This window comes from Mauremys reevesii, linkage group 4 (assembly GCF_016161935.1).
Source record: "Mauremys reevesii isolate NIE-2019 linkage group 4, ASM1616193v1, whole genome shotgun sequence".
Lineage (NCBI taxonomy): Eukaryota > Metazoa > Chordata > Testudines > Geoemydidae > Mauremys > Mauremys reevesii.
This window is the reverse complement of record NC_052626.1, coordinates 37,568,819-37,582,021: the sequence shown is the minus strand read 5'-3', so window position 1 is coordinate 37,582,021 and position 13,203 is coordinate 37,568,819. Positions and strand designations below refer to the sequence as shown.

Genomic DNA, 13,203 nt, shown 5'->3' with positions numbered 1-13,203 from the left:
GTAGAACTCATTGCCACAAGATATTTTTGAGGCCAAGAGTTGAGCAGGATTCAGCACAGGATGAGATGTTTTTATAGATAACAACAATATCCAGAGTTGATATAGTAAGGATTTAAAAATAACCAAAAGTCTTGGAAGGGACATAAAACCTTGTGCTTCAGCCAGCCTCTAACTAAAAGGGTGAGGAGGACATTTTATTTGTGGCCAGGTTATTCCATAATTATCTTCTGCAAGGTTGCTTGCCTGTTCTTCTGAAGCAACAAATGCTGGCCACGGTTGGTGACAGGATACAGAAGTAGATGGACTTGACGGTCTGATCCAGTCTGGCAAACCTATGTTCCTATAAGTAAAATTTAAACTTTATTGTAATTGTAGAGAAACTGTCATTGCAGAGTTCAAGTTTAGATTTAAATGCAAACTTCTCCAAAGTTCAGAGCAAGGGTCTTGCTCAGGCCAATCTCTGATATATGAAAAGAAAATAATATCTATTTATAGAATGTCTAGGATACCTATCATATTTTAAACATTGGCATAGATAGTATATTAATGGAATTAATAGATTATATTAGGTCATGGAGGAGTTTCAAACAACTTTGAGGGCAGAAAACTACCACAAATGGATGTACAGAGATTAGAAACATGGGCAGAAAGAAAGAAAATGAGATTCTCCTTTGAGAAAAGCAGCTCCAGTACATCTGGTGAAAGTCTGAAAGACAGTGAATGGGAGGGAGACAGCTGGGATGAGAAATGCTGAAGGAAGTGTAGGGTGATAGCAGTCAGCAAATTCAATACACATTTGCAAGGTGTTATTGTAGTCAGAACATTGCTAATGCTATTTGAGGCTACAAACATAGAAGCATTGCATTGTAGAGCAAGGTTATAGTTAGAGCTCCATGTTTTTCACAACTACAGAATACACAAAATAAAACTAGAAACATGTAAATTGAAAAAACCCTGCAGTGGCAGTCCCTGTGGTTCCTGTCCTGCAGGGCTCAGCCTGGCTCCCATCACCGGTTATTCTGACCTGGCACGTAAGATTGCAGCACCACTCAGATTTGGCCTGGCCTCTCCTCCATCATCATGACATGGGACAGCCAGACTAGATCTGAGTGAGTGTTGCAACCTGGAGCACAGTGTCATATCACTATTCACTCAAATTTGACCTAGCTGCCCCTCTGTCGTGATGATGGAGGAGCACCTGAGCCAGATCTGAGTGGTGCTGTAACCCCATGCACAAGGTTGCAATTCCTGGAGCAGGGAGCTGGGCCCAGGCCTGCAGGACAGGAGCTGTCACTGCAGGGTGAGTGCATGTCCAGATCAGGCATCTGACACCAGACCACCCTGGGAGTAGGATCTGACACCTCCCATGCCCCCCACCCCGCATGGATAAATCAAAATAAATAAAACTCTTGAAAAATAAAAAAAAATTATAAAAACAAAAGAATTTCATGGGGCTCTAGTTCTCGTTTCTCTGTGGCTTCGCAGACCACATATGGAATATTGTGTTGCGTTCTGGGCACCATACTGTCAGTAAACTGTGGAGGAACAAATTGGAGGAAATATAGAGGAGAGCAAAAAATGATTAAGGGGCTGGAGATAATTGATTTATGCAGAAAGAAGAAAAGAATACAATGTTGTGTGCATTGATTAAACAATTATAAAGAACAGATGTAAGAAATCTATGAATTTTTGAAGGAGGTAATCCCCAAGGAGGAAGAGGAATTATTTATGGTGGCACAATCAGTAACCACTAAGAATAACTGAATGAAATTAAGAAAGAAAAATGTAGGCCAAAATATCAGGAAAAACCTCCAGATAGTGACATGAATTAGGCTGTGAAATAGCAACTCTGGGGAAGTGGTAGAGGACCCATCACTTGGGATTTTTAAGGAGAAAGATGAAATTGTTGTTATTGTAAGCATATCAAAGAAGTGAGAACTCAGATACAGAGGATTACAACACTGTATAGCCATCTGCCAACATACAAAAAGCTCCGATGGGTATGCTCAAGATTCACCACGTCTTTTTACTAACAAAAATGTGTCAGGACAACATTCTGGTTCATAGATATTTTAATTCAGATATTAATGATTAAAAAGTGTTTCCCTTGACATACCTGTTGTATACAAACAGAACTGCAAATTCCAGTGGTGATTTCACCCCTGTGTTCTTTCAGAATTCTGGAATACATGATGTGTAACCAGACCAGCAGTCACAGCTTTCGTAAGAAAAGATCCGTCAGTACCTTCAATGGCCCTTTTTACCAAGACTATGCAGAAGAGGATGTAGACCGCACTGACACCGTGTATGCTGAAAACTCCAAATTCAGGGATTTTCATGGCAACTCCCACTACTATGTTTTTTTTGAAGAGCAGGGGGATGGAGATGTTGGGTTTGGCCAAGAGCTCAAGAACCCTCAAGAGGACAACATCCAGGGGTTTGACAGCCATTACGACTATACAGTCTGTGGTGGCAGTGAAGACATTGTGTGCACTCCAGAGCCTGATGAGTTTAATCCCTGTGAAGACATAATGGGCTATAAATTTCTAAGGATTGTGGTATGGTTTGTGAACCTGCTGGCTATCCTGGGTAACGTTTTTGTCCTCTTCATCCTTCTCACCAGTCATTACAAGTTGACTGTCCCACGGTTTCTGATGTGCAACCTGGCTTTTGCTGATTTCTGCATGGGATTGTACCTTCTCCTGATTGCTTCGGTGGATCTCTACACTAGGTCAGAATACTACAACCATGCCATAGACTGGCAGACTGGGCCTGGCTGCAACACAGCTGGCTTTTTCACTGTCTTTGCCAGTGAGCTTTCTGTATACACACTGACTGTGATCACCCTGGAGCGCTGGTATGCCATCACCTTTGCTATGCGCCTGGACAGGAAGCTTCGCCTTCGGCATGCTTTGGTCATCATGCTGGGTGGTTGGCTCTCATGCTTTCTTCTCGCCCTCTTGCCACTGGTTGGAGTCAGCAGCTACATCAAAGTCAGTATCTGTCTTCCCATGGATACTGAAACACCATTGGCTCAAGCCTACATTTTCTTTGTTTTAATGCTGAACATCATTGCCTTTATCATCATCTGTGCTTGCTACATAAAAATCTATATAACTGTGCGAAACCCTGAGTACAAGTCCGGAGACAAAGACACCAAAATTGCTAAAAGGATGGCTGTGTTGATTTTCACTGACTTCCTATGCATGGCACCTATCTCATTCTATGCTTTGTCTGCCATCATGAACAAGCCCTTGATAACGGTCAGTAATTCCAAGATCCTGCTAGTGCTGTTCTACCCACTCAATTCTTGTGCCAACCCATTCCTCTATGCTATTTTCACCAAGGCTTTCCGAAGAGATGTCTTCATCCTGCTCAGCAAATTTGGCATATGTGAACATCAGGCTCAAATCTACCGTGGCCAGACAGTCTCAGCCAAAAACAGCAGTGGTTCTTATGGCCAGAAAGGCAGCCGAGGGACAGGTCAGGACTACCATGACCCACATGATGACTATCACCCTGCAATTGTGATGCAAGAGCAAATTGTCGTGGAAGACTGCACGCTGACTGTGTTATAGCACCTGAAAGCATCACAACTGCAGTGCGATCAATCAGTGATCCAAAAAAAAAAACCAGTGATAAGATACAATTTTTCCTAGCTGTTTTTGAGGAACATCGGTAGTGATTTGAGTGAGCCATTCACTTGAATCTCCAATCTTATACCACTGTCAGTGTAAGAGAGAAGGTGCCAGTTATGATGACAATACTGGAAGCATAAATGAAAACTCAGTATAAATCAGAAAGTGAACATATATATATATGAAATTTTAGACATGCATTCTTCTCTAATTGTCTAATGGGAAAGGGAGACAATAAATTTAGAGGATACTTATACAAATAAAATAGAATTTTTAGATTTATAATTAAACTGGAGTTAATAACAAAATAAAAATTAGACAATGAATTTTTCAACTCTAGGTCAGATTGGTCAGGCTGGCTTGCTTGCTTTTTTTCTTTTTTTTAAATCGGAAGATTGATTTGTTTTTCTCATTGCCAGTTTTCTGAACTGGGTTCTTTCTGCTCTTGTTTTCTATCATCACTTGTCATAAAAATTCAGCAGCTGGAATTTAATTTACAGTTTTGTTTAAAATGTGTAAGGCAGAACAGAATCCAGCTGGCTTTCCTATCACTCATGTTGCCTCTGTAGGCCAAACAACAGTAAAAACCATTTTTTAAATAAGTTAAAGAGTAGATAGTAAGGCTTTAATTTCTTTTTTCTTTGTGTGTAGGGAAAAACTTCCTGACTCTCTCTCTCAAATAGGGGGATTCTGACTTTTTTAGGTGAGTTTAGGGGGAGATTTATTTTGAATTTCTTTTTGGAAATTTGTCTGTCCAAACTAATGGGTTTAGATCTCAATTTTACTGATGGTGATAGTTACTTGCTTTCGAAGCTGAAAGAACCTCAAATTAAATTTTGATACTAAATATTAAGCAATTTGCTTCCTCTAATGTTGGCTTTTATCTAGTCATCTGAGTACAGTGTTTGGCACTTTAGGATATGTCTACACTGCAAAGTGAAGATATGACTGTAGCACAGGTAGGCATATGTGTTAGCTTTTATCTAGCCAGCATGGATAATAATAGCAGTGTAGATGTGGTGGCATGGGCTTCAGTATGGGCTAGCAACCAGAGTAGAAGCCCTCCAGCAGTATGGGATAGGATAGTGTGATCATGACAGCCACTCCCTGATGCCTATTTGCAAGCCACAGTCCCTCACATTGCACAGTGACTTTAAAGAGAATGTGCAAAAGGAGAAGTGGGTTTGTTCCTTTTGTTGCTTCTTTATGGCATACAGTCACACAGCAGCAAGAAAGGGTCATCGCTGCCAGGTATTTTGCAGCTCCACATATTACATTTATCACAGATGAAAAAGAATCGTCATTCTTTGCCACTTGGTCCCACTACCACTGCTCAAGGTGGAGAGGTGTCATTTGGGGTTGGTGGCGATGTTCTCACTGCTGAGGAAAGTCACACAAGGAGCTACATAAAACTTCACCCCCTCATTTCCACCCCCCCAAAGGCAACTATTTCCTACTGCCACCCAAAAGTCAATTTACGTTCCCTAACTCCCCATTTGTAGGGTGACCAGACATCCTGTTTTTAAAGGGACAGTCCTGTATTTAAGCCCTCCTGCAAGTGTCCTGACTTCTTAAAAATGGGCAAATTGTCCCATATTTTCTGCCTTCTGCAGGAGAAGCTCTATGTATTTTGCCGCCCCAAGCACGGCAGTCAGGTGGCTTTCGGCGGCACACCTGCGGGAGGTCCGCTGGTAACGCGGATTTGGCGACGTTTCTGCGGGAGGTCCACCAGTCCCGCGCCTTTGGCATACCTGCCTCTGAATTGCCACCAAAACTGCGGGACCGGCAGACCTCCTGCAGAAATGCCACCGAAGGCTGCCTGACTGCCGCCCTCATGGCCACTGACAGGCTGCCCCCCGCGGCTTGCTGCCCCACGCATGCACTTAGTGCGCTGGTGCCTGGAGCCGCCCCTGGCCTTCTGCAGCCCTCCCCTCCTCCCCGTCAGTTCTGGCGGGTCCTGCTGCTGGTTGGATACCTGCTCGCCAGCCACCTGCCCACCAGCAATGAGTGAGGGGGGTCCAGTGGCTGATGATGGGGGTGGGTGTGCAAGGCTGGTGGTGGGGCAAACCTGCTGTGTGCGAGGCTGGCCGCTCCTCCTCCAGATCCGACAGTGCAGCCCCTGCTGCATGCTAGCTCTCGGCCAGCAGGGCCTCACCTCCTGTCCTGTTTCTAGCCAGCACTGGCTGTGCACTGTGAGCTGCAGTGGCTGGTGAATGAGGGCAGGTGCCAGGCAGCAGCTGGTTACATGTCACCTCTGCTGCCCACCCATCAGCCTTTTACATGCTCCCCATCTTGCTGTCCTCTCCTGCTTTGCCCCTTCAGCCCACCTAGCCCCACTGCTCCTCCATATCCCCCCTGGCATGGCACATCCCACTCCCAGTGCTGTGCAGAGAACCAGCCCCTGATCAGAGCGCTCAGCATGACCCCTAAAGCCTTAAAGATCAGAAGGTAAATTAAAAAAAATCCCACTACGCAGTATTTCTAACAGGTGTGCAGTCAACTTGATGTTAATTTGAACTTTTGTACTGCATAGTTCTGACTGATTGCCGTTGAACTCACTTGAATATGAGTATTTTTACCAGGTGTCCCGTATTCAGCATAGGGAAATATGGTCACCCTACCCATGTGCCCTGCTGCTGCCACCCCATTCCATCTACACTGTTAGGCACCAGGTAATTCTGCCAAATGGCTGGGCTGCACGCAACTAACTTGCTACTAGAATAGCAGGTCAAGTGTGTAGCTTAGAGGGGAGCAAAAGTAAGCCTGCCAGGAATCATGTGAGATACACGTGATACTTTCCAGCACAGCTGGGACAGGGAAGGGTTCAAGAGCCTGACACCAAAGGGAAATGGTGCTGATGCTTTAAGGGAATGAGTTTAGATGAAGGAAAAGACAGCTTCCCAGCTGCACTTTCACTGCATGTGGCTACTCCCTTTCTGACTCACAAGGGAACAAGCAGAGGAAGCCCAGAGCCCAGTGAAGACCCTCCCCCCTCAGACTCTGATTGTCCCTCCCTCCCTGCTGCTCAGGATTCCATTGTCCCAGACCCTGACCTAAGAGTTCCTCACCCCCTCAAATACTCCCGCCCCAGTTCCCTCAGAATTCATGTTGCTCCAGACTCAAAAGTGCTCCCATCCCAGCTTCCCAAGATTCTGAAGTGTCCCAGGCCCTTCCAGGCTCACAATGGGCCCCAGCTCAACTAAGAACTCATCTTTGGAGTCATATGAGAGAGCCTGGTGGCCTTTTCCCTCCCTTCCCTTCCTGTGTTCTGGGAGTAACCAGCAGGACTGGCCTCTTGTTTATTTGGGGGAGCTGCCCCCAAATTGTGACATTTTATTTTCAAAGGTGGGGGGGCCTACTCCTGCTGGACAAGCCTAATTGGCTCCCATCTGGAGTGTCTTGCCTTTTATAGAGGAGTTGTCCTGCTAAAAGAAGCCTGAACTTGGAAGGTTTCCTCTGCCTGCAGTCCTACACCGATCAAAGGAAGCACCCAGGCCTTTTGGCTGCACTTGCACACTACCTAGGAGAGTGTTGAATCACTGTATCACTTCACCTTACGTCTTTCTTGAGGGTTCTTCTACCTCTTCCCCTGGCCAGGCGTGGTAGGGGCTAACATAGTGGAGGGGGAGGGATAGCTCCATGGTTTGAGCATTCACCTGCTAAATGCAGGGTTGTGAGTTTAATCCTTAAGGGAGCCACTTAGGGATCCAAGGCAAAAAACTGTCTGGTGATTGGTCCTGCTTTGAGCAGGGGGTTGGACTAGATGACCTCCTGAGGTCCCTTCCAACTCTGATATGCTGTGATTCTACCATGCCGGTTGCCTTGTCCCACTTTTGGATGACAGGACTTGTACCTGGCACCAGGGGCGGCTCTAGACACCAGCGGGCCAAGCAGGCGCTTGGGGCGGCCGTTTCCCGGGGGAGCGGCATTTGGCTCCGGTGGAGCTCCCGCCGGCATGCCTGCGGCAGGTCCACCGGAGCCCGGGACGAGCGGACCTGCCGCAGGCATGACTGCGTCGGGTCCAGTCTTCCCGCGGCTCGGTTGAGCTCCGCAGGCATGACTCGCGGCAGGTCCGCTCGTCCGGGCTCCGGTGGACCTGCCGCAGGCATGCCGGCAGGAGCTCAACCGGAGCCGCGGGAAGAGGGGACCCGCCGCGGGACCGGGGAAGGGCGGCGCAGCGCTCCGCGCTGCTTGGGGCAGCGTCATTTCTAGAGCCGCCCCTGCCTGGCACCATTTCACCTCTTCCGATTGCCTTGGACAGCTGAGCCCTTCCAATTCTCCCCACTATCCTGGTTTGAGACCTGTTGATATCTCACTGACATACCCAGAACAGTGTTGCTGTGACCCTCCCAAGCAGCAGCATTTCCTTGGGAGCTCATCTCAGGTCCCACCTGCCCTCTCCTCTGACTACTTGGCTTCGCTCTGAGACTCTCCTTCTTCACAGTTCTTACTAGCTGAGGGGAGTAAAGATCTTGCTATGAGCAGCCAGGAGTGAAGATCCAGAGGACATCCTGGCACTCTGTAGAGCAACAGGAATCCACAAAGCAGTAAGAGCAGCTAATTGATTTTGGAGGGAAGATGATGACAGAAACTGACTTTCGGGGGTCGGTGGGTGGGTGGCTGGGAACATGTCAAAATTTTCTAGGGAGGACCACCAGAAACTTCTATTCAAAAATTTTGTTGTCTCCCTTCCCCCCCACTTCTCCAAAGCCTCTCCTGGGGGCAACATTTTGAGATCCATACCATGACATTTCTCTAATTTCCCTAACACAGTCCCATGAGTATGGGAATAAGGCCTTGTCTTCACGACAAAGTTTTGTCAGCAAAAGTTATACTATATAAAAGTGCTTTAATTAAAACCACTGTTGCATGTCCACACTAGCTCCTTGTGTTGGCAGAATGCATCCACACTAACAGCTCTTGCATTGACACAGAGAGCAGTGCACTGTGGTAACTATCCCACTGTGCAACTGGCCGCAGGTGCTTTGGGAAGGATTTACAATGCCTCATGGAGCATCAGGTGATGCAGGATTCTCAATTACATCTTTCCAGGGACATCCTAGTAGATTGTAAGCTGCTTTTTCAACTGAAGTGTGAGGAGGGAGGGGAGGAGAGGGATATATCTGGGATGGGGGAGACAGCAGGCTGACTGACCTATCCTGAGGCATGGGAGGCGGGGGGGAACACCCACATGCCAGCCCCTGTTCTGCTTTGCACAGCAGTTTCTCTCAAAACAGCCCACGCTGCCTGCCTGCCTATGGTTCTGTGATTTCCTCCGAGTTCTCCCACAGCCTTCTCAGCTGCCAGGAGCGGGATCCTCAGTAGCTCTGTGACCTCTCTGTGCTGAGGAATGTCACTGCAGCACAGCAGACACCCCCCCCACACACACACACACACTCCCTGCAGCAGCAGTCTGCCTGCCCCTGTGTTCCTAGTGCAGGGGTGGGCAAACTTTTTGGCCTGAGGGCCACACTGGATTTTGTAAATTGTATGGAGGGCCAGTTAGGGGAGGGGGGCGTGGCCTGCCCCCCCCAGGACTCCTGCCCCATCCAACCCCCCTCCGTTCCCTGATGCCCCCCCAGGACCCCTGCCCCATCCACACACCCCTGCTCCCCATCCCCTGACTGCCCCCAGACCCCCGCCACCCCATCCAACCCCTCCTCTCATTCCTGACTGCCCCCCGGGACCCCTGCCCCATCCAACCACCCCTTCTCCCTGTCCCCTGATCGCCCCCAACCCCCTGCCCCTGACTGCCCCCTGCTGCCCCATCCAACCCCCCCTCCTTTCTGACTGCCCCCTGGGACCCCTGTTCCCATTCAACCCCGTTTCCCCTGGCGCCCCAACCCCCTATCCACACCCCCTCCCTCTGACCACCGCCCTGAACTGCCCTGCCCTCTATCCAACCCCTCCTGCTCCCTGCCCCCTTACCACGCTGCCTGGAGCACCGGTGGCTGGCCGCATTACAGCTGCGCCGCCCAGCTGGAGCCAGGCCACACTGCCATCACCACCACCACACAGCACAGAGACTGGGTCAGGTTGGGCTCTGCAGCTGCGCTGCCCCAGGAGCTCATAGCCCCGCTGTCCAGAGCATTGCGCTGGTGGTGGAGCGAGCGAGCTGAGGCTGTGAGAGAGGGGGAAGGGCCGGGGGCTAGCCTCCCGGGCCAAGAGCTCAGGGGCCGGGCAGGACGGTCCTGCAGGCTGGATGTGGCCCGTGGGCCATAGTTTTCCCACCTCTGTCCTAGTGGAGGAGCATTCCACGTTAATGATTTGCTCTTTGTTCCCCAAATAGAGCAGCGTGCTCAGCTGCCAGATACTTCCTGGCGCTTTGAAAGGGGAGGGGGCGCATGTCTGCAAGGCAGCAGCGATCAAAACAATGGTCAGTGCGGTCACGCCAGGCATTGTGGGATACTGGTGGAAGCTAGTTACATCGCCAAAACAAACATCAGTGTCTACCCTGACACTTTGGGCTCAATACTGCAAAGTTGTCGACGAAACTTTTGTCTTTCACGGGTACTTTAAAAAGCTCCCCTCCCCCCCGACGAAAGATGAGAAAAGTTTTGCCAACACAAGTGGCAGTGTGAATGTGACTTTGTCGGCAGGCGTGCCGCTTGCGGGACTGGAAGTATTTTGTTGGCGAAAGTACTGACAAAGTACTGAAAAAGAGCGTTTACACACACTGACTTTTAGCGACAAGGCTGTGTTGACACAGCCTTGTCGCTAAAAGCTGCGTGGTGTAGACAAGCCTTTTGTCACTTTAACTTTGCTGCAACTTATTCCTCTCATTGAGATGGTTTTATTTTGTCGGCAAAACAGCAGAGTTTTGCTGCCAAAGAACTTTTGTAGTGTGTATTCCTCCCCAGCTTTTGCTGACAAAACTTTGTAGTGTAGACAAAGCTTGTGACCATGTGACCGAGCTCTTACTGCTCGGGCTACCACATGGGGGAACTCAGTGACCTTTTTCTTATTGGTCAGAACTGTTATTGAGCTACACAAAACTTGATAACTATACAAAAAAATGCAGATAAGGAGCTGTTTGGGAAAGGTGGGCGTTGCTAAAATAGCCTTCTCCTTGCCACCAGCAAACTGTCTAGTGCCACACTGTGCATTGTCATGTGCAAGTAGCTGGTGGTGGAACGAGAGCTGCCCTGACCAGCTCTTCAGCTAAACAGCAGAAGTTACTGAGCAGATTGCTGCTTATTTTAGCCATTACTCCCTCTCCTTTTAGCTCCCTTGAAGGTAGAAAAAGTGTGCAATGGTGATGCAGGACCAAAGGGGAGTACTGTGACTGAGCCAGCTATGCTGCTAATGTTGGGAGGGATGGTACAACAACGTGAGACAGCTGTGGGATTTGGATCCAGATTTTCCATGGGCCACTAGGAGCCATGTAATTGAAAGGTTACACCCTTCCACAGGTGGGCGAACAAAGGGTGGTCTGTGCCCTCAGCTGGGTATTTTTAAAGTTTTCCCCCCTCTGGGAATTTCTGTGGAATTTCTCTGAGGGATGGTAATTCACTCTAGCAGCCAGAAGTAGGACACCTAATAGTGAAAGCAAGGCAATAGTAATGCAACTCAAATAGATAAGGGAAAGTTGCCATTACTGTGACTGTTCAATTTTTAAGGAGCATTGCCACAGTTGTAATTATTCAGGTATAAAATTCTGTATGTATCGTTATTCCAGTCCAGTCCCAGTAGTTTGGCTAATTCCATGATCCTGATTATAAAATCATGGCTGCCTTAGCTGGCAGGCAGAGTGACTCAAATTCACCAGCTTTGTGAAGTACTCTCATGTAGGCAAAGAGATCTTTGTAATATCATGCTCAAAACGCTGATGTAACGCCATGAAAACCAATAGTGCTGTAGCAGTGATGAATTTGGCTTCTTGTTTTGTTTTCATTTTTACTCACCCCAAAACCTGTTGGTTTCACCCACGCTTGGAAACCAGAGCTGCTGAAATACTGTAAGAAAGGTGGTTTATAGCTTCCTCCGAGCTCCTCTAATCCCTGGGCTTGCTCTGGCCTAATTTAGAGCAGCCTAAGTCTATTTTATATTGTGCCTGTTAGTTCCCTGGGGACAGCTCCACTGGGGACTTCTGAGTGCAAAATGTTCTGGCCACAGCTGAAAACACTATGTGGATCAGGTAATGTGCAGCAGGCTATGCCAGTTTTACTCTCTAGGTAAGGGGATTCACCAGCTGACCTGGTAGGGCAGCTGTCTGTCCCCTTTGTTCAACCAAAGTGTCACAAAGGGTGTGGAGTTAGAGGTCCCAGACAAACCTTTGTGTGTGTGCATGTTTGTGTGTGTGTTTATTAGTTAGAAGTTAAGCCAATCCAGTCCAAAGGAAAATACTACATATTTGTAATATATGGAGACTTTATGTCTCCTTATGTGGAACTGTAAAAATAAAAAAACTATCTCAAATCATATTCATCTTCAACAGGAAAAGGAAAATAGAAGTGAACAGTTATTTTTAAATATATATAGATGCCAAAGATCACTTTACTTAACCTAAACAAGCTACATAACTTGTTCTACAGGAAAATACTGGCTCATTGAAGAGATCCACATACAATATAGTTTGTGGGCTTGAAGACAGAAGTTCTGCTAGTCAATATAAATTCCTTTGCAATTACTAATATAGGGTATCTTTCTATTTGTATTGATTTTTGAATCCCATTTCCTTCCTAATAAACATATATATAAAATCTACATCATATAAGATACCTGAAAGGAAGCTTGTCCTGGCACCTATTTTTGTCCAGTATAAGTGGATCTGTGATACTGCCTTATTGCGTATGCAAAGTCTGGTGTTTCTGTTTTGTATTTCTTGAGTAAGTTGGGTGTAACTTGGTGAAAGATATTTAAAAGCTATAGGAGAATGTCTATGCTATGCATTTTAGATAAGAGCTTGCCAAAGATTCATTGATTGTAAAAGCTCATGCTATTTCAGATATCTTCCTCCATTCTTCTTAGGTTACTGATGTAGTCAAAACAACGAGGAGTCCTGGTGGCACCTTAGAGACTAACAAATTTATTTGGGCATAAGCTTTCATGGCTAAAACCCACTTCATCCGATGCTCTTTTGCCATTTTTGGTCTATTGTATGTACTGATTTGATAACTGCTTTTTCAAATGTAACAAGGTCTGTTTCCCATACGGTAAAATTTTCCTTAGTGGTGGTGTTTCTATGGGATTTTTATTATAAAAAGTGTTTGTTTCCCAATAAAATACTTTGTGCATAAATGATTGAGTGCATGGTGTCAAGGTCTAAGCAACTTTCTAATGAGTTGCTTAAGGGTTTATATTTTTCTCTGAGAAAAAATATTTAGACTTCAATAAACCCTTTTGTCTCTATTCCTTATGTACATTACTTTCCCTGCCTATAGGGAGATTGGTAATGTAATTATTATAGCCTTTAGTGCTAAGGTTCACCAAACTTCTCAGATACTAGTAGCTTGCCAGATGTACCATAGTTCGGAAGCAAGTACTGCTGAAGGCACTTTAGATGGTTGGCCCTATAGGCATTAGTCTGTCAGTTACCTCCCTTGCAGCTTTTTGTTCTGTTCTC

At 46.9% G+C, this 13,203-nt stretch overlaps 1 protein-coding gene across 1 annotated transcript in view; it reads left to right on the top strand.

The window, feature by feature from the left end:
* Positions 1-3,942, top strand: part of TSHR (thyroid stimulating hormone receptor) — a 215,706-nt gene extending 211,764 nt beyond the window's left edge. Inside the window, exon 11 of the mRNA XM_039533280.1 lies at positions 2,177-3,942. Within this exon, the coding sequence (XP_039389214.1) occupies positions 2,177-3,578 (1,402 nt within the window). The 3' untranslated portion in view covers positions 3,579-3,942. The remainder of the gene's footprint in view (positions 1-2,176) is intronic.
* Positions 3,943-13,203: the final 9,261 nt, after the last annotated feature.